The sequence below is a fragment of the Carcharhinus amblyrhynchos genome, chromosome 35 (assembly GCF_965287045.1).
Source record: "Carcharhinus amblyrhynchos chromosome 35, sCarAmb.v2.hapA, whole genome shotgun sequence".
NCBI classification, from domain to species: Eukaryota; Metazoa; Chordata; class Chondrichthyes; order Carcharhiniformes; family Carcharhinidae; genus Carcharhinus; species Carcharhinus amblyrhynchos.
In genome coordinates, this window is record NC_137358.1 from 617,544 (window position 1) to 632,733 (window position 15,190).

General features: G+C 42.5%; 1 protein-coding gene across 5 annotated transcripts in view; it reads left to right on the forward strand.

Moving 5' to 3' along the window:
• The window catches only part of LOC145361755 (transcriptional enhancer factor TEF-1-like), a 57,574-nt gene extending 50,987 nt beyond the window's left edge, over positions 1-6,587 (forward strand). For 4 of the 5 annotated variants that reach the window (XM_080217698.1, XM_080217696.1, XM_080217695.1 and 1 more), the window contains 5 exons: positions 247-380; positions 2,202-2,375; positions 4,503-4,643; positions 5,109-5,261; positions 5,923-6,587. In XM_080217698.1, the coding sequence (XP_080073824.1) occupies positions 247-380; positions 2,202-2,375; positions 4,503-4,643; positions 5,109-5,261; positions 5,923-6,036 (716 nt within the window). In that variant the 3' untranslated portion in view covers positions 6,037-6,587. The remainder of the gene's footprint in view (positions 1-246; positions 381-2,201; positions 2,376-4,502; positions 4,644-5,108; positions 5,262-5,922) is intronic. The other variant, XM_080217697.1, reaches the window with a different exon arrangement.
• The last annotated feature ends 8,603 nt before the right edge of the window (positions 6,588-15,190 follow it).

A 15,190-nucleotide genomic window follows, 5' to 3' on the forward strand; every position in this document is an offset into this window, starting at 1 on the left:
TGATTCATTGAGGCAAATTGTCAGCAGTTAGCTCAGATAAATTAACTCGGTACATTATCCAAATTGCCTTTGTTCTGAGAAAAATCACAGCATGGTGGCAGTTCCTTACTACCAGTTGTGCTCTGGCTGCTTCCCCGAGTGTAATGCAGGAGTTTCTGGAAGAGTGTATAAGTGGAAGAGGGCTCTGATGATAGAGCCATTGGACACATGAATGAATAGATTTGAAGCTGTGATTCTCCCATCCAGGGTATGACAGCGCTCATGTTGGCCTCTCGCCAGTCACTTCTCATCCAGCCTGGCAGGGTCGCTGCATCGGAACTCCAAAAATCCGGCTTGTGGAATTCTCAGCTTTTATGGAACAGCAAAGGGATCTGGAAACTGTAAGTAGGAGTCGCTGTAAGTAGACTTTCAACATTGAAAACTGGAGTCACTGTGTTTCATGATATGGTGGAATTAGTATTGAAACAGCTCATGGCAACAGCCAGGCTTGGTAGATGCACAGGAGTCCCCTCAGAGAAGAAATTCCTCATCGTTCCTTTATTCTGAAGCTGTGCTAGTTCTAGATTCCCCCACAAGGGAAAACATCTCCTCAGCATTTACTCTGTCGAGCCCACTTTAAGACCCTCAGATGTGAGCATTAGGCCTTCATTAGGCCCAGGGATCTGTCAGCCATAAGATCCATTTAATGTTCCACTAATTTTTGTCCAATGATCATAATTGTTACAAATTCCTCCCTCTCTTTTGCATCCTGATTTTCTATTATTCTGGGAATACCTTTACAAAATATTTGTTAAAAGCCTAGTTTCTCATTAATTTCACTGCCCCATCCTCTAAGGGACCAATGTTCCATTTAGCCACTCTTTCTCTTTGTATATACTTGTAGCAGCTCTTGATGACTGTTTCTACATTTCTTGCTAGTTTTCTCTCCAATTTTTCCCTTGATTTTTATTTTTTAAACTTCTCCTTTGCCAATTTCAAAAACTTTCTCTATCTTCTGGCCTGTTACTGGTGTTCTCAGCATTTTAATTTAATACCATTCTTAATTAGCCACAGAAGGTGCATCTTTCTGGTATAGTCTTTCTTCCTCAGTGGAATATATCTTTGCTAAGTTATAGAGTCATAGAGGTTTAGACCATGAAAACAAGCCCTTCAACCCAGCTGCTCCATGCCGCCCTTTTATTAACACTAAGCTAACCCAGCTGCCTGAGTTTGGCCCATATCCCTCTATAACCATCTTACCCTTGTAACTGTCTAAACGCTTTTTAAAAGACAAAATTGTACCCGCCCCTATTACTATCTCCAGACACCACCCTCTGTGTGAAAAAATTGCCTCTGTGGACCCTTTTGTATCTGTCCTCTCTCACCATAAACCTATGACCTCTAGTTTTAGACTCCCTTACCTTTGGGAAAAGATGTTGACTATCTAGCTGACGTGTGCCCCTCATTATTTAACAGACCTCCATAAGATCAAGCCTCAGCCTCCTACGTTCCAGAGATAAAAGTCCCAGTCTATCCAGCCTTCCTTACAACTCAAACCATAAATCCGGATAGCATCCTAGTAAATCTTTTCTGCACCCTTTCTAGTTTAATAATATCCTTTCTATAATAGGGTGACCAGAACTGTACACAGTATTCCAAACATGGCCTTACCAGTGTCTGGTACAACTTCAACAAGACGTCCCAACTCCTGTATTCAATAGTTATAAAATATTTCCTTAACTATCTGCCATTGCTTTTGTAGCATCTTTATCTTCTACCCAGTCCACTTAGCGAAATCTATATTTATATCCTTGGAATTGTCTTTATTTAAATTTTAACACTAGTTTTGGACCCAAATTTCTCACCTAGGTAGTGTATGTGACATTTACATCTCAACAGAATTGTAACCAGTCCAGATATTTCAAGCCAGGTTACAAGTTTTTCAAAGCTCTGTAGAAGTCAAACGGACTCAAAACGTTAACTCTTTCTCTCTCTCCAGATCTGCTGAATCTTTCCAGTGTTTTCATTTTTATTTCTGGCCTTGGGTTGAGTACCTCAGCATTTTCCTAATGTAACCTGCTAGATTCTGCCCTGTTTCTGAGGAGGACTAGTCTCCCAAGCTGCTTACTACTTAGTTGTATCAAAATTTACCTAGTTGTATCTCACTAAAATGTATAATTTGGGATGTTCAAACACCTGCATTTTCTGATTTTTCTTCGCAGTACAATAAACATCTCTTTGTTCACATCGGCCAGTCCAGTCCATCCTACAACGAAGCTCTACTTGAATCAGTCGACATTCACCAAATCTATGATAAATTTCCAGAGAAGAAAGGGGGGCTGAAGGAGCTGTTTGAGAAAGGACCACCCAATACCTTCTTCCTGGTAAAATTCTGGGTCAGTAAACATGATGTAGAGATGCCGGCATTGGATTGGGGTAAACACAGTAAGAAGTCTCACGACATAGGTTGAAGTCCAACAGGTCTATTTGATAGCAAACACCACTAGCTTTCAGGGCTCTGTCCCTTCATCAGGTGAGTGGGGAGTTCTGACCACAAACAGGGCATATAAAGACACACACTCAGTTTACAGAAAACTGATTAGAATGTGAGTCTTTACAGCTAATCAAGTCTTAAAGGTGCAGACAATGTGAGTGGAAATAGCATTAAGCATGGGTTAAAGAGATGTGTATTGTCTCCAGACAGGACAGTTAGTGAGATTTTGCATGCCCAGGCAAGTCACGGGGGTTACAGATAGAATGACATGAACCCAAGATCCTGATTGAGGCTGTCCTCATGTGTGCAGAACTTGGCTACCAGTCTGTGGTCAGCGACTCTGCGCTGTCGTGTGTCGTGAAGGCCACCTTGGAAAACACTTACCTGAAGATCAGAGGCCAAATGCCTGTGACAACTGAAGTGTTTGCCAACAGGAAGGAAACAGTCTTGCCTGGTGACCGTCAAGCAGTGTTCATTCATCCGTTGTCGTAGCGTCTGCATGGTCTCCCCAATGTACCATGCCTAGGGACGTCCTTTCCTGCTGCGTATCAGATAGACAACGTTGGCTGAGTTGCAAGAATATGTACCATGTACCTGGTGGATGGTATTCTCACGTGAGATGATGGCATCCGTGTCAATGATCCGGCATGTCTTGCAGAGGTTGCTGTGGCAGGGTTGGTGGTGTCGTGGTGATATCTTCTCCTGAGTCTTCAACGTGTTATTGATGAAGACGAACATCTTGCCAAGGCCATCCCCACACCCCCACTTCTTGCCTTCAAACAACCACACAACCTCAAAGAGACCATTGTCTGCAGCAAACTCCCCAGCCTTCAGGAGAACAGTGACCATGACACCACACAACCCTGCCACAGCAACCTCTGCAAGACATGTCGGAGCATCGACACGAATGCTGTCATCTCATGTGAGAACTCCATCCACCAGGGACACGGCACATACTCTTGCAGCTCGGCCAATGTTGTCTACCTGATACGCTGCAGGAAAGGATATCCCAAGTCATGGTGCATTGGGAAGACCATTAAGGTGCTACGACAATGGATGAATGAACACTGCTCGACAATCACCAGGCAAGACTGTTCCCTTCCTGCTGGCGAACACTTCAGTGGTCACGGGCATTCGGCCTCTGATCTTCGGGTAAGCGTTCTCCAAGGCGGCCTTCACAACACACACCAGTGCAAAGTCGCTGAGCAGAAACTGATAGCCAAGTTCCTCACACATGAGGATGGCCTCAACCAGGATCTTGGGTTCATGTCACACTATCTGTAACCCCCATGACTTGCCTGGGCTTGCAAAATCTCACTTACTGTCCTGTCTGGAGACAATACACATCTCTTTAACCTATGCTTAATGCTATCTCCACTCACATTGTCTGCACCTTTAAGACTTGATTAGCGGTAAAGACTTGCATTGTAATCAGTATTCTGTAAACTGAGTGTGTGTCTTTATATGCCCTGTTTGTGATCAGAATTCCCCACTCACCTGCCAAAGGGGCAGACCATAAAGCTCGCGGCGTTTGCTACCAAATAAACTTTTTGAACTTTAACCTAGTGTTGTAAGACTTCTTGCTTAGTGAAAATGAGCAGGAGAATTTGAGCTGAGGTCTTCGCCCAATGTGACTGTCGTGTGTTTACTTAACTCCAAATAACTGACCATTTACAGAGCTATTGAGCTTGAATCGAGTGTGGAAGACTGCTACTGTAATACCATAAGACATAGCAGAATTAAGCCACTCGGCCCATCGAATCTACTCCCCCATTCAATCATGGCTGATATTTTTCTCATCCCCATTCTCCTGCCTTTTCCCCATAACCCCGATTCCCTTATTAATCAAAAACCTATCTGCCTCTGTCTTAAAGTAGAGAAATCTTTCCAAGGTCAGTGATTACAAAGATCTGTGGCCAGAGCAATAAGAAAGAAACAACAAACTTCGTAATCAAAGCAGGGAAGGGGAAATGTGTTTTGTTTACATTTGAACCTGATGAAACATTATTATTTTGTTCTGTTTTTGTAGGCTGATCTTAGTATCAATATCCAAGATGAAACAGGCATGTTCTATGGAGTAACCAGCCAGTATGAAAGCACAGAGCACATGACCATCACCTGCTCCTCTAAAGTCTGCTCTTTTGGGAAGCAAGTCGTAGAAAAGGTTGAAGTGAGTCCACTTTTACATAGATTTGGCAGAATCCAGGTAGAAATGTTACTGTTCTATATTAGTGTGGTTTCTGCACAGTTCCTAACCCTGTGAACACTCTCTAATCTACCTTTGGAATACACCAGTAAGCTACTCTGTGGTCATACCTTAATCCCGCCCGTAACCAGTGTCACAGTTGGAACATGGAGACCACAGCTCTAGACCTGATAATCAAAATTGTTGGGTCTGTGCTCTCTTGCAGAGTGTCTTCCTCTATTATGTGGATGGCAGCAAAATTCTCTCAATATTTTTAACTGAGTTTATCTGTTGGGTATATTGTGGTTTTATTATTTCTGTTTTCTTCCCTTGATTTGTTTAAGTTAGGTACAAACGTTGCTCTTCTTTGTTACAGATGTTTTTATTTCCATCTTTACAGCCTCAATTCTCTGGGTCTATGTGAAAAAAGTCTTTATTTTCCTTTCTCAGACAGAATATGCTCGATTTGAGAATGGCCGCTTTCTCTATCGAATCCACCGATCTCCAATGTGTGAATATCTGATCAACTTCATCCACAAACTGAAGCAGCTCCCAGAAAAATACATGATGAATAGTGTCTTGGAGAATTTCACCATTCTGCAGGTATGATTGTTGAGAATTATTGAAATTAAGAAGGTTATTTATTTATTACATCTGCACAGTTCCCTGATTTTTTCCTGTGTTTGATTTTCTTTTTCTATTTTGAGTGATTATTCATCATTATCATTGTGCACTAATCCGCTTCAGTAGCTGTTTGTGGCCATATATTCCATCATTTTAATAATCCTTTATCTGGAATGTTGTGTCTTTTGTTATTAATCCTAAATGTTTATGTCCTTAATACAAATTCATTAACCTGGATAAATAATATTTCAGTTTGCTTTCTAAATGTTGAGTGCTTCAGTATTGCAATAACTTTCTGTGCTGTATATTGCTGTAATTCTGGAGTGAATCTACACTCCACTTTCTCCATGAGCCTTGTACGCAATGTTCAAAGCTGCACACAGTGTTCTCACTAACCAATACCTTCTACACGTTCACCATCAACTCGCGTTACATTCAAAATGTAGAACCCAGCAGAACCTTTCTTTCCACCCCTGATTCTGTTTTTATAGGTCTGTGCTGTGCACTCCATTGCTTTTTCATTGTCTGTTTCCCTCTCTGTTTGACTCTATAACCCAGTATTCTGTGGTTCTCTCTGGCTGGGACTCACTGTTCACTTTCTACTTGTTTTTTTATCCTGATATTCTTTGATTCTTTCCAGGTGGTAACCAACAGAGAAACACAGGAACTGCTTTTGTGTGTTGCGTATGTTTTTGAAGTCTCGACCAGTGAACATGGAGCTCAGCATCACATATACAGGCTCGTGAAAGACTAGGTCAAAGCTTTGCTCTCAAATTTGAACATAAGCATCTAGACGGAGAGTCTGGATCGGTTTGTGGTGCTGCCTCTTCTCAATGCACCATTCTGAAATGTCACCCACTGGAAACTCAATCAGGTCTCATTGAGGCTCGATTTCTGCACAATGCTAAAAACATCTAGTGTGGGTTTGCAGTGGCAGCCACTGTATCGAGGGTCTCTTGGAGGTTCTCCAGTGCTCCAGTGAAAATGACAAGAGGTTTGTTTTAAGCAAATTATAACCTTAATTTAATTTGGTTGAGGGAGGGGCCCAGCAGCTGGGTATTTGTGTTACATCTTAAGGTCCGTCAGGTCAGTTGGCATCTGTTGATATTAAATGTTCCTTTTATCTTGGTTACTGATTAGAAATGGTATCACCTACTTAAAAGAAACTTTGAGAGAAAATTCCTGAGCTTATAGAAGCAGAAGATTAACTTGCCATTCACCTTTCTGTAATGGCTGAAGCGTGTGTTCTGACTTATCCGCACTCACAAGTGGATTGGGAACGGTAAATAAATCATCTGAAAGTGATTTTTCCAACCTGTATCAACCTCATTCATTAGGAACCAGATACCTTCCTACCTGCCTGACGTTCACCCAGGTGACAAACACTTGAATATAAATGTCAATATATAACTTACTAGAGTCATAGAGGTTACAGCATGGAAATAAGCCCTTCGACCTAACCTATTCATGTCGCCCTTTTATTAACCCCTAAGCTAGTCCCAATTGCCCATGTTTGGCCCATATCCCTCTATAGCCATCTTACGCACATAACTGTCTAAATGCTCTTTGAAAGACAAAATTGTACCCACCTCTACTACTGCCTCTGGCAGCTCGTTCCAGACACTCACTGCCCTCTGTGAAAAAAATTGCTCTTCTGGACACTTTTGTATCTCTCCTCTCTCACCTTAAACCTGTGCCTCTAGTTTTAGACTCCTCTACTTTTGAGAGATCCAGCTGATCTTTTTCCCTCATTATTTACTTATAAGATCACCCCTCAGCCTCCTACGCTCCAGGGGAAAAAGTCCCAGTCTATCCAGCCTCTCATAACTAAAATCATCAAGTCCCGATAGCATCTGAGTAAATGTTTTCTGCACCCTTTCTAGTTTAGTAATATCCTTTCTATAATAGGGTGACCAGAACTGTGCACAGTATTCCAAATGTGGCCTTACTAATGTCTTCTATAACTTCAACAAGACATCTGAACTCCTGTATTCAGTGTTCTGACCAACGAAACCAAGCATGCCGAATGCCTTCTTCTGTCCACCTGTGACTCCACTTTCAATGAACAATGAACTTGTATCCCTAGACCTCTGTATCATTAAGATACAGTGATGATTATTGTAATGGTCACAGACAGCCCTTAGAATTTTGAGTACTTTGGGGGTGGGGGATGTGTGTGCACACATGTTCATAGTGACGGACCTCTCTCTCACTCTTTATCCAACTTGCTTTCACTTCTGTAACCATTTCTTTTCAGCTTATTCGCTGTTTATCCATTCTTTATACGTCTCTTCTCTCGGCTTTTCTCCATCTCTATATTCAGCTCTGGGATTTGGCTGGGGTACAGGAGGTTTGTGGGTGTCGGGGGAGGTGCTCAGTAATGAGCTTTTGTATGTTAATTCTGCCAGACACACTCAGCTTTCTTCATTTTTTAATTGCCATTTGTTAAAGAAACAAGACCCACTACATCGTAAAATTGCTGCTTGTAATATGCATCAGTCGCTGCTTCACGACCATCCCAATTCCTACCTGGACCGGGCCTCACGCTCCTGAGCTGGGAGTCTTTCCCTTCAATTTGTTACACTATCTTTCAGTGTTCAAGCAGCTTTCTGTAATCCTGATGGCATTGGCTAATAGGAATCTGAATGGAAAGTGTGATTTGCGTCCAGGTTAGCAGCTGCTGGCTGGGATTTCCTCAGTTCCCTTCAACTTGCTGCGCCAGATTCACACCAGTACTGCTGCATAGTTGGGGCACGAAGTGAAACACTGTAGACTGAGATGGGGAAGTGACTTTATACCTGTGTGTTTTTCTCCTGCTGCTAGCTGTCTGTTTCTGGAACAATGAATATCATCAACCCATCCTGAAAGTGTTGTCCTTTAGTAAATGCAGCAATGATCCTGGGGTCATTGACCCATAACTCACGGAGCCGCAACCATAACTTTGGTTCAATGCAAGTTTGTAGCTTGCTGATCCTATTCCCATTTTTTCCTGAGTTGCTGAGAGTCAATGTCCAAGGGATAAATACACCAAAATGATGTAAACCTAAACAGTGTATGGCAGTAAAGCAACTAACACACCTTCCTGCAGGAATCATTGGATAATAAACAAGGAACAGGACTTCTGGCTGGTTTCCAGGCCTGGGTGTAATTATCACCAAAACTACTCCCTTTGGGAAGGTCAATGAGTTCAGTGTAATCTTGGAGGGAACCTGACCTTACCGTGCTTCATACAGCTTGTACAATTAGTCTAACTTCCCACAGACTGTGGCTATTAATGGAACAGCCAAACCCATACAGCTGCAAACAGGTTTACCCATTCACCAGTTCCTCAGCAATTGACACACTGTCTTCCCTGCACCAGGAAGAATGCTGCACCTCCACCACCATGACTCATTTACAGCCACAACGTGATTTTATTGAAGTGATTTACAGCTTTACTAGTGATTTTACAAAGCCAAGAGCTGGGGGCAAATTCTCCGTTAGGGGACTGGCTGCGGGAGTCAGCGGAGTGGCAGTGGGAGCCCAAGGAAGTGCCACAGGAGGTATGGCCATTTGTTGATGAAGTGCAGCTGTCGTTTTAAAATGTATGGTGATTTCTGTCTGCCATATTCCTTCAGCGCTCGTTTCTGACTGCGTTTCCATGCCTCACACAGCAGGAGCTGGGGACAAGGAAGAGGACAGGAAAGTGAGTTACAACCAGGATTTCTCATCGCACATAACATGTTCAACCAGGTTCATTGCAATAAATGTAGTGGCTCTTTGTCACAGCAATATCCCTCCAATAACAATCATATACATGAATAGTTAATCATTTATTTTGTGGTTTTGTTTGGGAGGAACATTAGTCAGGATCTCGCTGGGATCTTTCACACTCACCTGGACTATTAAGCAGGATTTCAGTTTGATTGGTCAGTTGTAGCCAAATGTTGGTGCCATTGGTGAAGGAAGGGGAAAATCTACTGGAAGTCCTACTCCTGTTCAATGCCAAAGCCACACAGGTGCCAGGCAATGACCATTCCCAACAAGCAACAATCTGAACTGTAACCCCTTGATTCACTAACATCATCATTGCTGAATCCCTCACTATCAACACCCTGGGGGTTACCATTAACCAGAAATGAAACTGAACCCAGCAATATAAATACTGTAGCTACCAGAGCAGATCAGAGATTGGGAATTGTGCAAAGTGTAACTCACCTCCTGACTCCCCAAAGTCTGTCCACCATCTATAAGGCACGATGGAATGCTCTCCACTTGCCTGGATGGCTGCAGCTCCAACAACCACATGCTTTCCATCAGAGATAAAGCAGTCCCTTCATTGGCATTCCAACACAACCTTAAACATTCACTCTCTTCACCACTCATGCACAGTGGCAACAGTGTGTACCATCTTTTTGAGGGCAGTTGGGGTTAGACAATGAATGCTGGCCATGCCAGAGATTCTCACTTCCCAAGATCAAATACTTTTTAAAAACTCATGCTTGCTGAAAAAAGTGTGCATTGTGGGTGAATACTGGACTAGATACTGGTGATTAGAATAGTATGACAGAACCGTGTGTCTGGAGTCATACATATCACTTGTGGCATGCTAATGGGAGGCAAGAGCTAGTGGCCCATGGAAGCTATAGCCTAGTGTGAAGCCCATTCCCACCAGGGGAAACCGGGGCTGGTGAGGGAAGGGAAACAATGAATAAATTTCATGGTAAAATGTTCTCATTGTTTCTGGATATTCTTTATCCTATCTGGGGCGGCACGGTAGCACAGTGATTAGCACTGCTGCTTCACAGCTCCAGGGACCTGGATTCCCAGTTTGGGTCACTGTCTGTGTGGAGTTTGCACATTCTCCTTGTGTCTGCATGGGTTTCCTCCGGGTGCTCTGGTTTCCTTCCAAAGATGTGTGGGTTAGGTTGATTGGCCATGCTCAAATTGACCCTTAGTGTCCTGAGATGCGAAGGTTGGAGAGATAAGTGGGTAATTGTGTAGGGATATTGGGGTAGGGCCTGTGTGGGATTGTGGTGGGCAGATTCGATGGGCCAGACACCCTCTTTCTGCACTGTAGGGTTTTTAAGATTCTATGAGAAGCCCTCCTTGCAATGACGTAGGCTTCAGCCAGTGTGTGGGTTAGGGTGTTTGTCAGTTTGTATTCCAGGATTCATTCACTCCTCAAGAATCTGCTTTCAAACTAAAATCTGCCCCTCTGTATTGTGATTGTTCACCTCCTGGGGACTATTCACTGTGAGAATTCCCTCCTGTCTGTGCGAAAAGTAACACTTGAAATAGCATCATAAAAAGTTTATAACACAGAAAGAGGCCATTTGGCCTATCATGTCTGTGCTGGACCAGCCAAGTTCCCTTTCCAGTATTTGGTCCATGGCTCTGCACATTACAGCAATTAAGCAGCAAATCCTGACACTTTTGAAATGAGTTGAGGCTTTCTGCTTCTATGACTCTTTCAACTAGTAAGTTCCAGCCTCCCCCCTCACAAAGCTCCGAGTGAATAAAGTCTTTCTCCTCCCTCTACCAATCGCTTTAGATCTCTGCCCCCTCATCAGTGACCTCTCTGCTAAAGTTAATAGGCTCTTCCCATATCCACTGTATTCAGATTCTCACAATTTTGTACATCTCAGTCAAATCTCCTTTCAGCCTGCTCTGTATGAAGGAGAATAACTTCAGCTGATCCCATCTTTCCTCATTCTGCAACATCCCAGTATGGACAATTCCTTGTTAACCTCCTCTGTATCCCCTCATACCCAAAAAGCATCTTGAATGCACACTTTCTGTGTGTCAACATTTGTTCAATATTTGGGGCCTTGATGAGAGAGTAGAAAGTTAGGTCCACTGAAGGACTCTCCATTAATTCAGTAATTCTCTTATTAAATCCAATTCAGCAACTGAAAAGCAGCTCTAATTATCAATTGGTTTTCACATTTTAAAGACTCAGAAATATGCTGCCCAGGTTCCTGAGCATTGTGATGGAAGGCCCCAAGTATCACCACTGGTCTGGACATTGTTAACTGACCTCAGTGGAGCAACAGGGAGATAATATAATTAAACCCAAAGCCCTATTATGCAGTGAATCCTACAAGACCAGATCAGTCTGATGGAAGGCACTTGTAGTTCAATAGGTAACTGACAATCCTGGGATTGATTGGCCATGACTATCAGTGTCACTGCTAGTCACCTAATTGAAAAGTGATCAGGATCCTGTATCCGCCAGCAGGAAAGATAAACTCACTCACTCAGTTGCTCTCTCTCTCTCTCTGTCTCCTCCCCCCTCCCACTGTCTCTCCCTCCCACTGTCTCTCCCCCCGCCCCCTCGCTCACTCTCTCTGTCTCGATGGGGAAGGTGTTGACAGTGACCAGAACACGATTTTAAACCCAAGTGATTTTCAATGATGGAAAATAGTTAATTTTCCCACATGGGTTGTATTTGATCTTTTCATCTCAGGATCTGGGATCCAGGAATACTGAGGATCCAGGTGTTGTCTTATATGCGAGAAAAAAGATTTTAGTCAGTTTGATTCCAGAGTTAGATTTGCCTCAATTCCTTCTCTAAGAAGATGTTAAATTAATAAGCACTTACGTGTGAATTGTGCAAAAGAGCACAGTCAGCTTGTGTCATCGTGGAAGGCAACTCTGCCTCTAAAGGAAAGCAAACGGGAAGCTTGTTAGTTCACTTCAGAATCATTCTGTGTGGCAGTTGTCAGCTCCATTGGGCCAGAGACAGTGAAAGGGTTAACAGTCAAGTGCTAAGTAACATTCACACTATGCAAGTGCCAGGCAACGACCAACAAGCAAGAATCTAACCATCACCCCTTGGCATTCAATGGCATTACCATCGCTGAATCTCCCACTTTGAGGGTTACCATTGACCAGAAACTAAACTGGTCCAGCAATATACTGTAGTTACGAGTAAGTCAGTGACTGGAAATCTTGTGGTGAGAAACTCACCTCCTGATTCCCAATGTCTGTCTACAATGTACAAGTTGGGAGTGCGCAGCTCCAGCAACACCGAGAATCACAGAAGGCTGGGGTATTATTGGATCAGTAATCCAGAGACCCAGGGTAATGTTCAGGGGACCCAGGTTCAAATCCCACCATGGCAGATGGTGAAATTTGAATTCAATAAAAATATGGAATTAAAAGTCCCATGACAACCATGGAACCTTTGTCAGTTATTGCAAAAACCTGTCTAGTTCACTGATGTCCTCTCGGAATGAATATCTGCTGTCCTGGTCTACATATGACTCCAGCCCAAGCAACATTGTTGGCTCTTAACTGTCCCTCTGACACGGCCTCTGTTCATGGGCATTAAATGCTGGCACATTATATATCATCCTGAGTTGGAAATGTATCACCATTCCTTCACTGTCACTGCGTCCAAATCCTGGAACTCACTCCCTAACAGCACAGTGGGTGTACCTACACCATGTGGACTGCAGCGATTCAAGAGGCAGCTCACTGCCATCTTCTCAAGCTCAATGTCCAGATCCCATGAATTAATATAAAAATGTGGCAGTGACCATGTCAGTTTGATATACTTGTTACCCACTGCTTCAACACTGACTCACTACTCTCCCAATACACATTCCCCAATTCCAATCTCAAACCATGATAGTGTGATCTTGCTGATGCAGAGAGGACGTTTAGAAAGCTGCTTTTTGCTGCTACTAACTGAAAATCATGTTGAAGTTCATCCCCAGCCATTGTGATTGTGCTAGCAGCTGAGATAAATAATAAAACGTCCCACTTTTTAAAACCGATTTTGTCATGCTTCTAACGATAAATCTGTGCAGATTTGCCCTGACTGCAGCACCAAGGTTCTCATTGAACCATCGAATCAGGTGGCCTCTCACCTGTGAAAACTCCAAGCGTTCCCACCAGGATTCCAATCACGCACAACGGATAGAGCAGCATTGCTGTCAAAGCTGCAAGTACAAAACAAAACTACAGCTTAAGAAATAAGAAAAAAAAAGATTCTTAATTAATTTTGTCCTTTCGCCAGATCTTGCTGCTTTTAAAAATAATATTTTATAAGTTAAATCTTCCCCAGTTATCCCCAGGAGAAGGGCATTAACAACATGGTCTGGTACCAAAACTATTTCAGGTGTTTGAGGTGATTGTAAACTATATAAACGTGTTGCTGAATCTGGTCCCAAATGGGACCAGTCACCCCAGAGAGGAATATTAACCAAGGGTTAAAATTCAGCTCTGCCTATCTCAATAATCCTGATCTCAGTGCCCCTGGTTCGAGCATTTTGCTGTCAGCAGTCCCAGAAACAAAACAGATCCAGAGAGGCCATTCACCCCATCATTGGCTAAAGTGCTATCCAGCTGAATACTGGTTTTTAGCTCTCGGTCTGTAGCCTTGTCGTTACATCAAGGGCTTTATCTAAATATCTTTTAAATATGGTGAGGGTTTCTCCTAAGAGTCTATCCATTTTAATTTGCAACACTAACGGATCAACTGACTCAAGAACAGCTTCTTCCCTGCTGCCATCAGAGTTTTGAATAGACCTACCTCACATTAAGCTGATCTTTGTCTATACCCTAGCGATGACTGTAATACTACATTCTGCACCATCTCCTTTCCTTCTCTATGAGCAGTATGCTTTATATAGCGCATAAGAAACAATACTTTTTACTGTATGTTAATACATGTGACAATAATAAATCAAATCAAATCAAATTAATACTCCACCTGCCCCAGAATCTTATCCCATTGCATTATGTGCTGGAACAATTAAAAGGCTTCCAGTGTCAGCATTTATCATCCTGTTTGATTCAGTGAAGATTGGTCTGGCTGGAATTAATGTACAACATTACTCAAGAATAAGGTTAGAATGGAGAAAGGTGAACTCATTCAATTGAAGTTCCTTCTTCTGGTAAAGACTAACTTTTTCATCTCAGCCCTTCCCACTCGTACAAACTTTTCCATCAGATCTCCTAATCCTGTTATTCAACAGCAATTCTAACATCTATTTGAAGTTTACTTTTGGCTCATTTACAATTTCTATTTGGCATGTCTTATTCTGAAGTTGTATTTTGGCTTTATCTCATCGATTATAGAACTTAGTATTTGAAATGGCTTGAAGCCCTTTCCAACCTTTTGCAATGGGTTGTAGAGCTTGTGTTTCTCTAACTTTCTCTCAGGACTCAGCTCCTTTACATTTCGGATTATTTCTTTTCTCCATGCCTACACTCTCTCTATTTCATCTACCTTTTACGGTATGTGGCTATCATTGAACACAGTTCCAAAGATAGTATAACTTCTGTAGACATTCAAAATACTATTCTTTTTATGTTCAGTCTCAATGGGAGTTAAAGAAAGAACTTACTTGCCTTTATATAGCACCTTTCACAACCTCATGCTGCACTGAGATGCTTTACACTTCACTTAAGCTTTGCTCCTTCCCTGGCCAATTCTAGCTCATTGTTGGACCCTCACATCACATACTTTCCCCCAAAGTGTTTAATAACTTACAATAATTCTAAATATTTTCAGCATTTCTACTGTTTAACTACTTTGGCAGTTATTTTTTAAAGTATTATAAGTAAAGCACTGGACACAATAATGAAACCAGACACTCTGGGATAGAGAGAAAATCAGCTTGAGTCCCTAATCATTGTGCAGTGAATCTGGCTGCAATGTACAAGTACAATATATTGTGGATCATCAGGAATATGCTAGGGATCAGCAGTAGGAACCTCCGTGGTCAAATAGCCTCCAGTTCTAACTCATATGAGACAAGGTCACGGGTGGGATACTGATGGGCAGTTTTACTCCAACATACATTCAAAACAGTCAGCAGAAAGGAAGGATGGATTTTACCTTTCTGCCTTGAAGCAGATCTTTGAGAATCTGTCTATTTCTCTTCCAAGAGTTCTTATCATCGGCGTCTTCCCTC